Below are 17,203 nucleotides of genomic sequence, written 5' to 3'. Positions count from 1 at the left end.
AGATACTACCTCTGCCCACAAGGAACTTACAGTCTACAGTGGGAATTTACAATCTCAGGTACATATTCAATTCAATAGTTTTTACTGAGCGCTTACTATGTGCAGAGCACTTTACTAAGCAATTGGAATGTACAATTCGCAACAGATAGAGACAATCGCCCCAATGTCGGGCTTACAGTCTAATCGGGGGAGACAGATGAACAAAAACAAGACAGCTTGTAATGCTGCCATTTCTCTACATGTAATTTTTTTAGTGTCTGTCTTCCCTTGTAGATGATAATCTCTTTGTGGGCAGGGATCATGTCTACTGACTCTATAGTTTTGTACTTTCTCAAGTGCTTAGTACAGTGCCCTGCACACTGTAAGCAGTCAGTAAATGCTATTGAAGAGCAGTGTGGTGGAAAGAGCATGGACTTGGGAGTCAGAGGACCTGGGTTTTAATCCCAACTCTGTCACTTGTCTGCTCTGTGATGTTGGGCGAATCGCTTCACTTCTCTGTGCCTCAGTTTCCTCATCCGCAAAATGGGGATTCCAATGTCTGTTCTCCCCCCTACTTAAACTGCAAGCCCCATTTGGGACCCGATGATCTATATATACCCAAGCTCTCACTACAACTCCTGGAACATAGTAAGTCTAAACGAGCCCCACGATTATTAGATGATTACCACCCTAGCACTTAACTCATGAGTAATTTGTCTTCTTTCTCGCACCCATTCTCCTTCCTCAAACTAAGCAATCAGTGTCTAGGGGCAACCTGGTGTTATTCTCTCAAATGACTTGTTTCATAGAGCCAGCAAGAAGATAGAAAATCCTAAGTCTGAAGACTCTGAATGCCATCATCATATCAGATTTTGCACTGAGAAGTGAGAGCTTCATGCCTGTAGTGATCTGAAAAGGTAAATCTCTCTATAGAATGAAAAGTAACCATTTAGATCATACTTACATGTCTTTTGATTGAGTGTCCATGGAGTTTGAGTTGTATATTGATTCGGCTGTGAACCTGGAGCTTGCCATGTTGACCATACTCTTAATCGGCATTATGGAGGTTTTCAGAGTAGCTCAGACAGTCATTAGCTTTCTAAGGATTTTCAAGAAGATATTCCCATAGTCCACCCTGCAGTTCCCCTGTGGTCTCCTGTCCAGCTTCCTTTCTGATGTAAGATGACCTTCTGGTTACCGGGGATACAGATGATATGGTCTCCATGGCAATGACCAAAAGATTCCAAGTCCTCTCTCAGTCATCAGCACCCTAGGTTTTTGATCCTAGAGAATTTCTGTGGAAACACAGAATGCCAGCAGGAAATGTGACATCAACCTTGGGGTTCTGCAAGTGAGACTCAGACAACAGTGATATCTTAGCCACATTTCAGCCCAAGATTTTTCAGTCAACATTAATCAACCTCACTGCTCTGGAAATAATAATAATAATAATGATGATGCTATTTGTTAAGCACTTTACTATGTACCAAGCACTGTTCTGAGCTCTGGGATAGATACAAGGTTATCAAGTTATACCCACATGGGGCTCAAAGTCTTAATCCCCATTTTACAGATGAGGTAACTGAGGTATATAATCCTAAATAACTGAGATAAATAATCACCTATTTAAGTTGATGCTGTTGATGCCTGTCTACTTGTTTTGTTGTGTTTTGCTGTCTCTCTCCCCGCTTCTAGACTGTGAGCCCATTGTGGGGTAGGGGTTGTCTTTATTTGTTGCCAAATTGTACTTTCCAAGCGCTTAGTACAAGTGCTCTGCACTCAGTAAGCACTCAATAAATACGATTGAATGACTCCCTACTTTCAAAGCCTTATTAAAACTACATCTCCTCCAAAAGGCCTTCCCTGATTAAGCCCTCATTTCCCCTACTCCCTCTCCCTTCCGTGTCACCTACACACTAAGTCCTTTACTCTTAACCATTTGATATTCACCCCTCCCTCAGCCCCCTAGCATTTTGAACCTATCCATTATTTGTTTTAATGTCTATCTCTCTCCCTTTAGACTTGTAAAATTGTTGGGACTCTCTACTCTGTCATTTTGTACTCTCCCAAGAACGTAGTTCCGTGCTCTGCTCACAGTAGAAATTCCACAGATATCATTGAGTTGATGGATTGGTTGATTGAAGGGGCTTAATAGAGTGCTTTGCACACAGTAGAGCTCTGTAAAAACAACTGAATGAATGAATGAATGCTTACAATCAGCCTCTAGATTCACTTAGAGTGTTGAATCTACTTTTCTATCTAGAAAATGTGTCAGGTTCACTTTTTATCAATTGTTTATGTTATGTTGTCTTGAACCATTACAGGTCTTCTCCTTGTTAAATTCATACAATTTCACAAATCTTACGTCTACAGATAATTCCTTTGGTTGTATCACTTCTTTAGGTTAATCCTGGAAGAAATGAGGACTAAAAGCCCAGTGGATTTGTTAGTGGATTTGTTGTCAAACATTTGAAGATAAACCTGAAGATACAATATTCTGTAGCATTTTCTGCTAGCTAGGATTTTATAGCAATTTCCTCATTCGTTCATTTTTTTTTTAATTTGCCAAGGACATGCCAATACAATGCTCTGTACCACCATCCTCCCTGTCTTACCTTTATATTATCATGGAGTCATCTCCTTCATTTAACCCACATATTTAATCAGTCATCAAGTCCTGTCACTTCAAACTTCACAACACTGCTAAAATCCCCCATTCTTCTCTATCCAAAATGTTGCCATGTTAATCCAAGCATTTATCCTATATCACCTGGATTACTGTTTCAGCTTTCTTGCTGACCTCCCATCCTCCTCTCTCTTCTCACTTCAGTCTGTACTTCATTCTGCTGCCCGGTTCATTTTTCTACCAAAATATTCGTTCCTGTTTTTCCACTCACAAGAATCTCCAGTGGTTCCCGTCCACCTCTGCATTAAACCAAAATGCCTTACCTTGGCTTTAAAGCCCTCAATCATCTTTCCCCACCCTACCTTGTCCCTCAATTTTCCTACTACCATCCAGCACGCACACTTTATTCCTTTAATGACAACCTTCTCACTGTACCTCAATCTGTCTATCTCACCACTGAACCCTGGCCAATGTTCCTGCCTTTGGCTTGGAACTCCCTTCCCTTTTATACCCCCCCATCTTCAAAAGTGTTACTGAAAGTACATCCCATCCAAGAGAACCTCCCTAAGTCCTCATCTCTTATTCCACTCCCTGCCATGTGTCTTTGCACTTGAATTTGCACCCTTGTATTTACCCCACCCTTAGCCTTACAGCACTCATGCTTATATGAGTAATTTATTTATTCATATTAATGTCTGTCTCCCCCTTCTAGATTGTGAGATCCTTGTGAGCAGGGAGCACGTCTGCTGACTCTGTTCAACTGCATTCTTCTAAGCACTTAGAATAACACTCTGCATACAGTATGTGTTAAATAAAATGTGATTGATTGATTGAATCATTCCTGAAGGCTGAATTTATTTTGTTAATGAGGTGTACATCCCCTTGATTCTATTTATTGTGATTATGTTGTCTTGTTTTTGGTCCATCTCTCTCCCCCGATTAGACTGTAAGCCCGGTCAGTGGGCAGGGATTGTCTCTATCTGTTGCGAATCGTACATTCAAGCGCTTAGTGCAGTGCTCTGCACATAGTAAGCGCTCAGTAAAATGCTATTGAATGAATGAATGAATGAATTAGTGGGGTCTGGACTGCAAAATGATATTGCAGTGACCTGAAGCAATCACAACATCTATTTATCAGTTGATAAATATAGACTGAAAGCTACTCTAAACTGTAAGCTCCCGTGGGTAGGTAACATGTCTATCCCGCTGTTGAACATTCCCACGCACCTAGCATAATGTTCTGCACACAAAGTGCACGATAAATATGTTTGACTGACTTGGCAACATTCTTTGTGATTTGTGAGAGTCAGTGTGTCTTCACAGATATATCACCCTGGCAAGTAGGTCAAATATAGGGGAAGATGAATGACCAAAACAAACTCCATAGAGTGTATTTTTGCAAAGTTTATGCAACTTATCTGAGTCTGGATTGTGAAAGAGCATTACGAAAACTGAACTCCTGTCAGAAAAGATTCAACAACAACGTCATTCTTTCTGTTGCCCATTCTTGCCTTCTCAGAAAGCAGTTGAGCTGAAATGAGAATGTGACAAGGTCTGAAGGTTTACAAGAGTAATTAGCTGCTGTTGCTTCACACCACTCAGGACACTTTAAAATTCCCCGAGGGAGTGCGTTCCTGTGGCTTTAAGGAGAAAGTGGTCAAACAGGTCATGAGTAGAGTGTCCAGTGTGTACATATGAGATCATGTTCATTCATTCATTCAATAGTATTTATTGAGCACTTATTATGTGCAGAGCACTGTAGTAAGCGCTTGGAATGAACAAGTTGGCAACAGACAGAGACAGTCCCTGCCATTCGACGGGCTTACAGTCTAATCGGGGGAGACGGGCGGACAAGAAACAATGGCAAATAAATAGAGTCAAGGGGAAGAACATCTCGTAAAAACAATGGCAACTAAATAGGATCAAGGCGATGTACATTTCATTAACAAAATAAATAGGGTAATGGAAATATATACAGTTGAGCAGACTAGTACAGTGCTGAGGGGATGGGAAGGGAGGGGGAGGAGCAGAGGGAAAAGGGGAAAAAAGAGGGTTAAGCTGCGGAGAGGTAAAGGGGGGATGGCAGAGGAGTAGAGGGGGAAGAGGAGCTCAGTCTGGGAACGCCTCTTGGAGGAGGTGATTTTTAAGTAAGGTTTTGAAGAGGGAAAGAGAATCAGTTTGGCGGAGGTGGGGAGGGAGGGCGTTCCAGGACCGCGGGAGGACGTGGCCCAGGGGTCGATGGCGGGATAGGCAAGACCGAGGGATGGTGAGGAGGTGGGCGGCAGAGGAATGGAGCGTGCAGGGTGGGCGGTAGAAAGAGAGAAGGGAGGAGAGGTAGGAAGGGGCAAGGTGACGTAGAGCCTTGAAGCCTAGAGTGAGGAGTTTTTGTTTGGAGCGGAGGTTGATAGGCAACCACTGGAGGTTTTTAAGAAGGGGAGTGACATGCCCAGATCGTTTCTGCAGGAAGATGAGCCCGGGCAGCGGAGTGAAGAATAAGACCGGAGCGGGGGTGAGAGAGGAGGAAGGGAGATCAGAGAGAGGCTGACACAGTAGTCTAGCTGGGATATAACGTAGCAGTAAGGTAGCCATTTGGGTGGAGAGGAAAGGGCGGATCTTGGCGATATTGTAAAGGTGAAACCAGCAGTCTCGGTAACGGATAGGATGTGTGGGGTGAACAAGAGAGACAAGTCAAGGATGACACTGAGATTGTGGGCCCGAGAGACGGGAAGGATGGTCGTTCCATCCACGGTGATAGGGAAGTCTGGGAGAGGACCGGGTTTGGAGGGACGATGAGGAGCTCAGTCCTTGCTCATGTTGAGTTTTAGTGGCGGGCCGACATCCAGGTGGAGACGTCCTGGAGCAGGAGGAGATGCGAGCCTGAAGGGAGGGGGAGAGGACAGGGGCGGAGATGTAGATCTGCGGGTCATCTGCGTAGAGATGGTAGTCAAAGCTGTGAGAGCGAATAAGTTCACCAAGGGAGTGAGTGTAAATGGAGAACAGAAGAGGGCCAAGAACTGACCTTTGAGGAACTCCAACAGTTAAAGGATGGGAGGCGGAGGAGGCGCCAGCGAAGGAGACTGAGAATGACCGGCCAGAGAGGTAAGAGGAGAACCAGGAGAGGACAGAGTCCGTGAAGCCAAGGTGAGATAAGGTATGGAGGAGGAGGGAGTGGTCGACAGTGTCACAGGCAGCAGAGAGGTCAAGGAGGATTAGAATGGAGTAGGAGCCATTGGATTTGGCAAGAAGGAGGTCATGGGTGACCTTAGACAGAGCCAGTCTCGGTAGAGTTGGAGGGATGGAAGCCAGATTGGAGGGGGTCCAGGAGAGAATGGGAGTTAAGGAATTCTAAGCAGCGGATTTGTAGACGACTCGTTCTAGGATTTGGAAGGAAGGGTAGTAGGGAGACCTAGGGGCGATAACTGCAGGGGGAAGTGGGGTCAGAGCGGTTTTTTTAGGATGGGGGAGACGTGGGCATGTTTGAAGGCAGAGGGGAAGGAGCCATTGGAGATTGAGGTGGTTAAAAATAGAAAGTTAAGGAAGGGAGGAGGGAAGGGGCGATGGTTTTAATAAGGTGAGAGGGAATGGGGTCCGAGGCGCAGGTGGAGGGGTGGCACTTGCGAGGAGTTGAGGAGATCTCCTCTGAGGATACTGCAGGGAAGGATGGGGAAAGTAGGGGAGAGGGTTGGTCGGGGGAGGGGAGAGGCGAGGGGTGACTTTGGGGAGCTCAGACCTGATTGTGTTGATTTTGTGAGGAAATAGGTGGCCAATATTGGGGGTGAGCGATGGGGGAGGGGGAGGAACAGGGGCCTAAGGAGAGAGTTAAAGGTCCAGAACAATTGGCGGCGTGACAGGCATGGGTGTCGATGAAGGAGGAGAAGAAGTTTTGCCTCGTGGAGGAGAGGGCAGAGTTAAGGCAGGAAAGGATAAATTTGAAGTGTGTGAGGTTGGCTTGGTGCTTGGACTTTCGCCAGCAGCGCTCAGCAGCTCGAGCAATAGGAGCGTAGGAGGCAGACAGAGGAGGTGATCCAGGGCTTGTGGGTTAGTGGAGCGAGAGCAGCAGAGGGAAAGGGGCGAGAGAGTTGAGATGAGTAGAGAGGGTGGAGTTGAGAGCAGAGACCTGATCATGTCTGATGTCAGGCCAGAGATTAGAGGAATTGCCAGACCTTCCAACGTTTATGGTAATTAATGGGTGGGGCCACCAGTCACTGCTTTTATTTGTGGACTGCTTAACCAGCTCCCTTTAGAGGTGTCCCTCAAAAGGAAGAGTGGGTTATCAAGAAATCACAGTATTGGCCACTAAATGGTTCCCTCCTACTCTTCTCAGATACTAAAAATGAATTTTCTGTAAAGGATTGGTTTTTTTTCTATCATGTCTTACTGTGCTGCACAGGTAAGATTATCATCTGGGGAAGGTCCTCAGTTTATTTATATGGGAAATAGAGTGAAAATTGCTATCATACTTTCTGGAAAAGTACCCCCAAATTGTTTAATTGTGTTTCTTTTATTCCCACATTGCCCTACCTGCAATTTATGTCTGTCTCCCAGGCTGATTGTAAACTCCTTGAGGAGAGCGATCTTGTCTAGATGATCATGTCTATATTATCCCAAGAAGTTAGTTCAGTGCTTTCCATTCAGCAAGTGCACAATAAATACATGCATTCATTAATGTGATTAGGATTGACTTACTTTGTGATTACTGTACGTACTGTGTAAACAAATGAGAATTTGTCTAGGTCATTGTCACATTTAGCTATTTCTTTCATCACTGAATTTCTTGTCAAAGGATTATGAAATCCTATTGCTACTCAGAAAGATATTAATGCTCTCAAACAATCTTAATATGTCAACCCACCTACCCCCACATTAATTAATTGCTAAGGATTTGAATAAGATTTTCCATATAGGGGATGGGTGTAATCAACCAATCACATTTATCGAGGGCTTGTAGTGGAGAGAGCACTGTTGGGAGAGAAGCAGCGTAGTTTAATGGAAAGAACCCGGGCTTGGGAGTCAGAGGTCATGGGTTTCTAATCCCGGTTCTGCCACTTGGCAGCTGTGTGATTTTGGGCAAGTCACTTAACTTCTATGTGGCCTCTGCTATCTCATCTGTGAAAATGGGGATTTAAAACTGTAAGCCCCACCGGTGACAACTTGATAACCTTGTATCTCCCCAATGCTTAGAACAGTGCTTAACACATAGTAATGCTTAACAAATACCATTATTATTATTATTATCATTACAGTATAATAGAGTTGGTAGACTTGTTCCTTGCCCACAGTGAGCTTACATTCTAGAGGGGGAATCAGGCATTAGTATAAATAAATAAATAATAGATGTGGACGTAAGTGCTTTGGGGGTCATGGACGGGTGAAAAAACAAAGCAAATCAAAGTGTGAGGACATCACAGGAGGGAGTAGGAGAAGAGGAAATAAGGCCTTGGGAATCATTTTAATTCTTATTCCCTAGAAAGTCAACTAAAATAATTGGCAGAAATCCCACCGATGGAAAACAGCCATCAGAGGGTTTCTGTTTTTAGTCTCAAAGTAGCTTAGCTACATGTGATCAGTTCCTACTTGAAGGTGTTTCAATGCAAGAACCAACACTCTTAGCATTATAATTTTTGTGACTTTTTAAACTATGATTTTATAAATGTTTCTCTGTTCTTCATTATTGTAAGGCACAGGTATGAAAAATGCCATAGATTAGTTTAGTTAAGCCTAAATTCATTAGTGTAGTTTCATTATATGATTTCAATCTAATTAGTAACAATAAGAGAATCTAAAAATCAGTCCTGATCTTTAGGCATGAGTAGACACTCTGTCCTGAATGTAAAGACTATCTATTTGTAGTCAAAATAACCTAGCCAATGCAGAGCTTCTGCCCCAAATAGAATCTGTTTATCTCCAATTAATCAATGCAATTTAATGAATGCTTCCCATGTGTAGAGCACTGTATTTAAGTGCTAGGGAGGGTACAGTGCAACGAAGATGGCAGACTTGTCCCCCTCACACAACGTTACAGTCTAGAGGGGAAGGACAGACATTAATAAAAAATAAGCTACTGATTCATCCATAAGAGCAATGGGGCTGACGGTGGGTGAATATGAAGTGCCCAAAAGGGTACAGATCCAAGTGAAGCAAATTGGATAAAAAAAAGGTAATAAAATTAAAGCCAGAGTGAATGCAGTGGTAAACCAGAACTATGGATCATTCTCTCATCCAAGATTTGGCTTTTATATATCATTTTAGTGTGTCTCTGGGATTATTTTGTGAATTGGAGCATTGTGAAATATTTTTTTCCCTGTGTCTTCTCTGGTAAGGAAAAGGGACCCGTGCCTCCTCTCTCAGCTGTAATCTGAGTCTGTCCATTGTTTAGTATGTTGACCGATGGTTCCGATGGTAATCAAATGCTGAATGGTAGCATAATCCAAACTGTCAGCATGGTGCAGGCCATGTGAGAGGCTCCAGTTCCACATGGCTAGACACTCTAATGGGTACTACAAAAATATCCAGTACCTTCAGTAGCAGCAGTCTGTTCCAGACCTCCCCACCCCATTGTAACAATCTGGAGGTGAGGCCTTTTGAATAGGAAATGGTAGATGACGAGCTTCTTCCATGAACTGTGGATCTACAGAAGCTCATGAAGACTCTCTGATAACACTGAGTGAACTCTGGTTATAGGGAGTCCAGGAGGAGACGATACCAAGAAATGAGACCTATTTTAGATACTAAAGAAGTATGCTGGGATAAGCAATTATTCAGCTGGATAAGCAATTTTAGGGTCTACAATGTGATTTTTACCTTTTGTGATTTCTTATCTCCCTTGGAACAACTACATACACTTTCATCTTTGGGAATGTTACAATTCAAAAACAGTTTGCTCATACGGGGGTAAAACTGCCAAAAAAGCCCCCGACACATCCTAGAATTGATAAAGTATTGAGGAATTTGGATGGAATGATAAGTATCAAGTGCCCATACCTGCTCTAAAAGAGGACCCCTTCTCTTGCTCCTACACTTGAGGGTTCTGAATCTGCTAAGCCTTCATCATCATCATCATCATCATCATCATCATCATCATCATCATAATTTTGGTATTCCTTACACACTTATTTTGTGTCAAGCACTGTCCTAAACAATGGGACCAAACTAATCAGGTTTGGAACACAGTCCCTGTCTCCCATGGGGCCTCACAGTCTTAATCTCCATTTTACAGGTAATGTAACTGAGGTAAAGAGAAGTGAAGTGACTTCCCAAGGTCAACAGAAGCGAAAAAAGTACCCCAGCCAGGATCAGAACCCAGATTCTTCTGACTATTGAGAAGCAGTGTAGCCTAGTGGAAAAAACACAGGCCTAGGAGTCAGAGGACTCTGTATCCTAATTCTGGCTCCGTCATTCACCTGCCATGTTGACTTTGGGCAAAAACACAATTTCCTCTATGCTTCTCTTCCCTTGTTTGCAAAATGGGCCATTCAATACCTGCCCTCTCTCTTATGTAGACGGTGAGCCCCATGTGGGAAATGACCATCTTGTAATGAAGCAGGATGACCTACTAGACAGACCACGGGCTTGGGACCAAAGAAGGTCATGGACCTTAATCCCAGCTCTGCCACATGTCTGCTGTGTCTTTGGCCAAGTCATTTCACTTTTCTGTGCCTCACTGTTGTCATCTGGAAAATGGGGAAGAAGACTATGAGCCCCACACGGGTGATAGGGACTGTGTCCAACCTGATTTACTTGTATTCACCCCAACGCTTAGTATAGTGCCTGGCACAAAGTAAGCACTTAACAAATTCAATAGTATTTATTTATTGAGCGCTTACTATGTGCAGAGCACTGTACTAAGCGCTTGGGATGAAACAAGTCGGCAACAGATAGAGACAGTCCCTGCCGTTTGACGGGCTTACAGTCTAATCGAGGGAGATGGACAGACAAGAACAATGGCAATAAACAGCGTCAAGGGGAAGAACATCTCGTAAAAACAATGGCAACTAAATAGAATCAAGGCGATGTACAATTCATTAACAAAATAAATAGATGGGTAACGAAAATATATACAGTTGAGCGGACGAGTACAGTGCTGTGGGGATGGGAAGGGAGAGGTGGAGGAGCAGAGGGAAAAGGGGAAAATGAGGCTTTAGCTGCGGAGATAAGCTAAAGATAAGATAAAATTCCACAGTCACAGCGTGGCTTGGGGAAAGAGCATGGCTTGGGCGTTCAGAGGTCATGGTTCTAATCCCAGCTGCGCCACTTATCAGCCTATGTGACTTTGGGCAAGTCACTTAACTTCTCTGTGCCTCAGTTACCGAATCTCTAAAATGGGGGTTAAGACTGTTACCCCCTCATGGGACAACCTGCTTACCTTGTATTTACCACAGTGCTAAGAAACAGTGCGTGGCATATTAGTAAACACTTAACAAATATCACCATCATTATTATTACCCCAGAGCTTAGTACAGTGCTTGCCACATAGTAAGCATTTAACAAATATCAGAAGTATTATTCAGTAGCTGAACTACTTTGCTAAAAGTGGGGGTAGTGTCTAGATGTCTAGAAACTGAAAGAGGGTGGCATTTTCTGGGTTTAGTCCCAGTGCACAGGGCACCCACTGCCTACCGTGTCTTGAGAAGAAGACTTTGGTCCTGAGAGTCAATATAGCTGTGGTACGGGGGCAGTGACTAGGGCTTCTTTCCTCATCTCCTTCAAGTACTGTTGAGCTGCTTATCTCTTTGTTTACTGTGTCTCTTCCTGGGCTGCTGTTAGCCAGGATGAGCCAGGACCTCAAGCAACTCCTCCTCCTGGTATCTGCAAGCAATGCCGGTGTCTTTGAGACTGGGTCTGGACCAGCTCTAAATTCTCCCACAGCAAGTGGCCCCTGGCCCCCTGGCAGAATGCCCAGAAGGACCCTGTAAAAAGCTGAAATACCCCTATGCCTCACCCGCTTCACATTTTATCCCCCACAGTTTGCATGAGCACAGCCAGAGGTTTACAGCTTTGGAGGTCATTTCCTTCTCTTCCCACACAATCTACTGAGCCAATTTGGTGTTGCGACTGTGTTTTTAAATACACTTGGCACGACCTTTCAGATGAGGCTCTTGGGATGTCAAACTCAAAGTCTTTGCCACTGAACGCATTTGGTCACCACTGTGAAGCCATAGGTCAGCTAATTGGGTAGTCAGCCATTTCCTTTGGAGAACTCATTCACTCGCATGGCTTCAAACTATCACCTCTAGGCAGAGGACACCCAAATCTACATCTCCAAGCCCTGATCTCTTTCACCTCTAGGCAGAGGACACCCAAATCTACATCTCCAAGCCCTGATCTCTCTCCCTCTCTCCAGTTTCACATCTACTCCTGACTTTAAGACATCTCTACTTGTATATCCTCCCATCACCTTAAACTTAACATGACCCCAAAAACAAAGCTCCTTAGCTTCCACAAAAACTCTGGGACCACCATCCTTCCCGTCTCACAAGCCCAATGAACTTCGTGTTATCCTTGACTCCTCTTTGTCATTCAGCCAACATATTCAATCCATCACCAAATCCTGTCGGTCCCATCTTCAAGAACATCGCTGAAATCCATCTTTTTCCTCTCCAATCCAAATGCTACCCCAGTAATACAGTCACTCATCCTATCCCACCTGAATTACGGCATCGGCCTCCTTGCTGACCTCCCAGCCTTCCTGTCTCTCCCAACTCTGGTCCATACTTCACTCTGCTGCCCGGATCATTTTTTCTACATCCCACTCCTCAAAAAAACTCTAGTGGTTGCCCATCCCCTCCATATCAAAACAAAAACCTCCTCACCATTGGCTTTTAAGCACTCCATCACCTTACCTCCTCCTACCTCACCTCATTTCTCTCTTTCGACAACCCACCCTGCACACTTTGCTCCTGCTGGTGTTAATCTTCTCACTATGCCTTGATCTTGCCTGCCTGATTACCAAACCCTTAGCCTATGTCCTGCCTCTGGGCCTGGTATGGCCCTCCCTCCTCAAATCTGGAAATTTCAGCACCCCTGAAAGCTTTATTGAAGACACAACTCCTCCAAGACGTCTCAGGACTAAGCCTTTTTCCTCATCTCCCACTCCCTTCTGCATTGCCCTGGATTGCTCCCTTTGCTCTTCTTCACTCTCAGACCCACAGTACTTAATGTAATAATAATAACAATAATGATGTATCTGTTAAGCACTTACTATGTGCCAAGCACTGTTCTAAGTGCTGGGGGTAGATGCAGGGCCATTAGGTTGTCTTCACGTGGGCTCACAGTTTTAATCCCCATTTACAGATGGGGGTAACTGAAGCACAGAGAAGGGAAGTGACTTGCCCCAGGTCACACAGCAGACAGGCAGCAGAGCCGGAATGAGAACCCACATTCTCTGACTCCCAAGGCCAGGCTCTTTCCACTAAGCCACGCTGCTTCTCTAAATAATTAATGGAATTGTTAAGCGCTTTAAAACGTTCTAGGCACCGTAACTGAGCACTGCGGGTGGATATAAGCAAATTCAGGTTGGATACAGACTGTGTCCCCTGTGGGGCTCACAGTCTCAATCCCCATTTTACAGATGAGGTAACTGAGGCTCAGCAAAGTCAGGTGATTTACCCAAGGTCACAAAGCAGACAAATGGTGGAGTCAGGATTAGAACCCATGACCTTCTCATTTCCAGGCCCATGCTCTAGCCACTACACCATGCTGCTTCCCTATGTACATATCTGTAATTTTCTTTATTTGTATTCTCCCCCTCTCTAGAATGTAAGCTTGTTGTGGGAAGCAAATGTCACCATTTATTGTTGCAGTATACTTTCCCAAGTGCTTAGTACAGTGCTCTGCACTCAGTAATCAGTCAATAAATACAAATGAATGAATGAATGGCTTTAAAATTGCAACCCATTGAAGATTATGTCTGTTCTTTCCTGTTTAGTGCAGACATTATTCAGGTGTGTTGTTCGGCTAGAAATCAAAATCCAAAACATGCCCTAGAGGACTTTTTCATCTGGGCTTTACAGGTCTCAGAAGTTTTCCAGTCAAGCCTTAAGGTTGAGTCTTATTTTTTAGAGACTAGATTTTCCAAGTGAACTTGGGAATAATGGAGGGAGATTGGAGAGGACTCCTAGGGTAGAGGCAAAGAAATACTCGTACTTCGAGGATTGATTAGGACATAAATCAAAAATAATGCAAATAATTGGGATTTGCAGCAAGGAGTAAAATACGCTGAAGGTTGATTTAGCCACGGAGTTCAAGAATGTTGAAGAAATGTTTTCAGAAGAAAGCGAACGAGGCAGCAGAGAGATAATGGGAGTTGGTTCTAGCAAGAAGGATTTCAGTGAACAAGATGAAAGAAGTTTCTCCCTGAAAAGTACAAAACTTATGTTTTACAGGTAGCTGTAGAGTCATTTGACTCGCTGGCCAAATTAGGAAAATTAAAGAAAAGCGACGGTCTTCTTGTAAAGGCAACTTTATCGGGTCAAGATAAAGACAGGAGAGTGTGAAACAAAGCAATGAACAGAAAATGGACTCAATGGGAGACCTTTCAGGACAGGGAAGAAAAGAGAAGGAAAGAATTTGATCGAAGGACAGGATATGAGGGACGGAGGCCACAAGATGTGAGCTGGGGAGCGGCAGAATGGGCAAAAGAGGAGGAGGTGATGAAGATAAAGGTGATAAAGGCAGGCAAGCCTAGGGCTCTATTATTTGCAATCAGGGGGAAGTGGATGCTGAGAGTCTAGGTGGATATCAAGTGGCTCTGGACTGTCACCGGCATCTCCTGCCAACGACTGCAGCTTTGGGAGGATTTGAGCCCCAACAGCTGAGCATTCGACAGTTGTTCTGCTCTAAGACCAGCTGCTGGACTTGGTGATCTCTTTCTTGGAACTTTGTCAGCCTCTCGATTTATTTCGGCCCCTTCTTCCATCCTAAGCTCCTTGACAAAGCATGCCTGGGCGCATTGGGCATTTGGATCCCCTTCACACATGGAATTTTTAAAATTCTATGGAATGCCTATTTGTGACCCAGTTGAAAAAGTGGGCTGTGGAAGGAAAACCAAGCAAGTAGCCATGTTGGGAGAGAAGGAAGGGGAGGAGCTTCCTCTCTTAGAACGAGAGCATTAGTGCTATTCAGTGCCCCTGGCTATGCCATAATTCCACTATCATCAGACATTCAGGCATTTTGGGTGAGGGACTGACTGTGAGCAGGGAACTGAATGATGTGCGCAGAAACTAAGTTGCCTGTCTCCAGCTGTGAAGGTTGAAAGCCCTCTCAAGAGTGATTATCTGCTCAAATGGAAATAAACTCTGCTAGAAATAGAAATACAGGCATGGGTCAGCATGGAAGAGGGAGCAGTATTAAGTCCTGCGAATTTGCACTGAGAGTCAAACTGATTGTGTTGAATGACTGCTGGTGGAAAAAGTGATTTTCATAAAAATGATTTTTAAATTATTTTTCCAAGTCAGACCTTGTGAACATCCAGAAATAGAAAATGTAGAAATGCACAGCTATTATGACATGTACCGTGAATTCAATAGCCATCAATATCCTGCACAAATTGGAGTAATAAGGTATTACAGATGTAACCATCGTTTTCGATCTGGTCACCCAACTGACCGTGCAGGCTGGACTAGATTTGAATGCACGGAGAATGGATGGTCACCAACACCCAAATGTCTCAGTAAGTCAATATCAATGTTTGATGGACAAGTTTGAGGTTGATGGACAAGTAGTGGGGGTTCTTGAGGAGGGGGGAAATGCAGGTTGAACAGTTTTGTACAAAAATGATCTGGGCAGCAGAGTGCAGAATGCACTGAAGTGGAGAGTGACAGAAGGCAGGGAGGTGAGCAAGGAGGTCAAAGCAGTAGTCAAGGTGGGATAGGATAATGCCTGGATAAATGTGCAAGCACTTTGGATGGAGAAAACGGTGGATTTTACTGATGTTATAAAAGTTGATCCAACAGAATTTGGGGACAGATTGAATATGTGGGCAGAATAAGAGAGATGAGCCAAGGGCTTGTGAGACAAGGAGGTTGGTGGTGCTGTCTACAGTGATGGAAAAGTCAGGGAGAGGGCAGGGATTGGGTAGCAAGGTGAGAAGTTCTGTTTTGGACATGTTAAGTTTCAAGTGGAGGTGAAGATTTGGTAATCATCTTCAATGGAGATGGTAGTTGAAGCCATGGGAACTAGCCAGTTCTTCAAAGGAAGGAATGTAGATGGAAACTAAAAGGGGACCCAGAACTGAACCCTGAGGGATTTCCACAGGTAGCAGGGTGTAAGTCAGAGGAGGAGCCCACAGACTGAAATTGGGAAGAGATGCTGCAGAGATGAGATGAGAACCACAAGAGGACGATATCACTGAAATCAAGGTTGGATAATGTTTCCAGGACAAGAGGGTGGTCTAGTGTCAAAGGCAAATCTTTTCCTCCCCCTGACTTTCCCATCCCTGTAGATGGCACCACCATCCTTCCTGTCTCACAGGCCCATAATCTTGACATTATCCTTGATTCCTCTCTTTCATTGAACTCACATAATCAATTTGTCACTAAATCCTGGCCTCACCTTCACTGCATCACGAAAATCCACCCTTTCCTCTTCATTAATCCAATCACTCATCCTATCCCACTTGGATTACTGCATCAGCCTCCTGGCTGACTGCCCAGCTTCCTATCCCCACTCCAGTCACTTATGCATTCATTCAATTGTATTTATTAAGCTCTTAGTAATGTGCAGAGCACTGTACTAAGCACTGGGAAAGTACAATGTAAACAATAAACAGTGACATTCCCTGCCCACAGTGAGCTCAGGTGTAGAGTGGGGGAGACAGACATCAATACAAATAAGTAAAATTACAGATAAATACATAATTGCTTTGGGGCCTGGGTGGAGGAGACAGAATAAAGGGAGCAAATCAGGGCGATGCAGAAGGTAGTGGGAGATGAGGAAAAGTGGGGCTTAGTCTGGGAAGGCCTCTTGGAGGAAGATGTGACTTCAGTAAGTCTTTGAAGGTGAGGAGAATAATTGTCAGATTTGAAGAGGGAGGGCATTCCAGGCCAAAGGCAGGCTGTGGGCCAGAGTCGGGGATGAGACAGGAGATATCGGGGGCACGGTGAGAAAGTTAGCATTAGAGGGGCGTACTTCACTATGCTGGCCTAATCAATTTTCTGCACAAAAGTTCAGGCCATGTTTCCCCACTCCTCAAGAACCTCCATTGGTTGCCCCATCCACCTCCGTATCAAACAAAAACTCCTCCTCACCACTGGCTTTAAAGCACTCAGTTGACTTGCCTCCTCCTACCTCACTTCACTACTCTCCTACTACTACTACCCAGCCCCAAACACTTTGCTCCTCTATATGCTAATATTCTCACCATGGCCTTGATCCCATCTATCTCGCTGCCCACCCCGGCCCACGTCCTGTCTTTGGCCAGGAACCCCCTCCCTCATCAAATCCAACAGACAATTACTCTCCTCCAATTCAAACCGTTAATGAAGGCACATTCTCCTCCAAGAGGCCTTCCCTGACTTAGGCCCCTCTCTCTTCTTCAAAACTCTCTGCGTCGCCCCTGACCTGTCCCTTTATTCATTCCTCCTCCCAGCTCCACAGCACCTA

At 44.4% G+C, this 17,203-nt stretch overlaps 1 protein-coding gene across 1 annotated transcript in view; it reads left to right on the top strand.

The window, feature by feature from the left end:
- The first annotated feature begins 11,373 nt into the window (after nucleotides 1–11,373).
- LOC100087841 (complement factor H-like) overlaps nucleotides 11,374–17,203 on the top strand; it is a 121,460-nt gene continuing 115,630 nt past the window's right edge. The window contains exons 1-3 of the mRNA XM_039914354.1: nucleotides 11,374–11,441; nucleotides 13,530–13,644; nucleotides 13,987–14,091. Of these exons, the coding sequence (XP_039770288.1) occupies nucleotides 11,374–11,441; nucleotides 13,530–13,644; nucleotides 13,987–14,091 (288 nt within the window). The remainder of the gene's footprint in view (nucleotides 11,442–13,529; nucleotides 13,645–13,986; nucleotides 14,092–17,203) is intronic.

The sequence above is a fragment of the Ornithorhynchus anatinus genome, chromosome 16 (assembly GCF_004115215.2).
Source record: "Ornithorhynchus anatinus isolate Pmale09 chromosome 16, mOrnAna1.pri.v4, whole genome shotgun sequence".
Taxonomy (NCBI): Eukaryota; Metazoa; Chordata; class Mammalia; order Monotremata; family Ornithorhynchidae; genus Ornithorhynchus; species Ornithorhynchus anatinus.
This window is presented reverse-complemented; position numbering and strand designations above follow the sequence as displayed.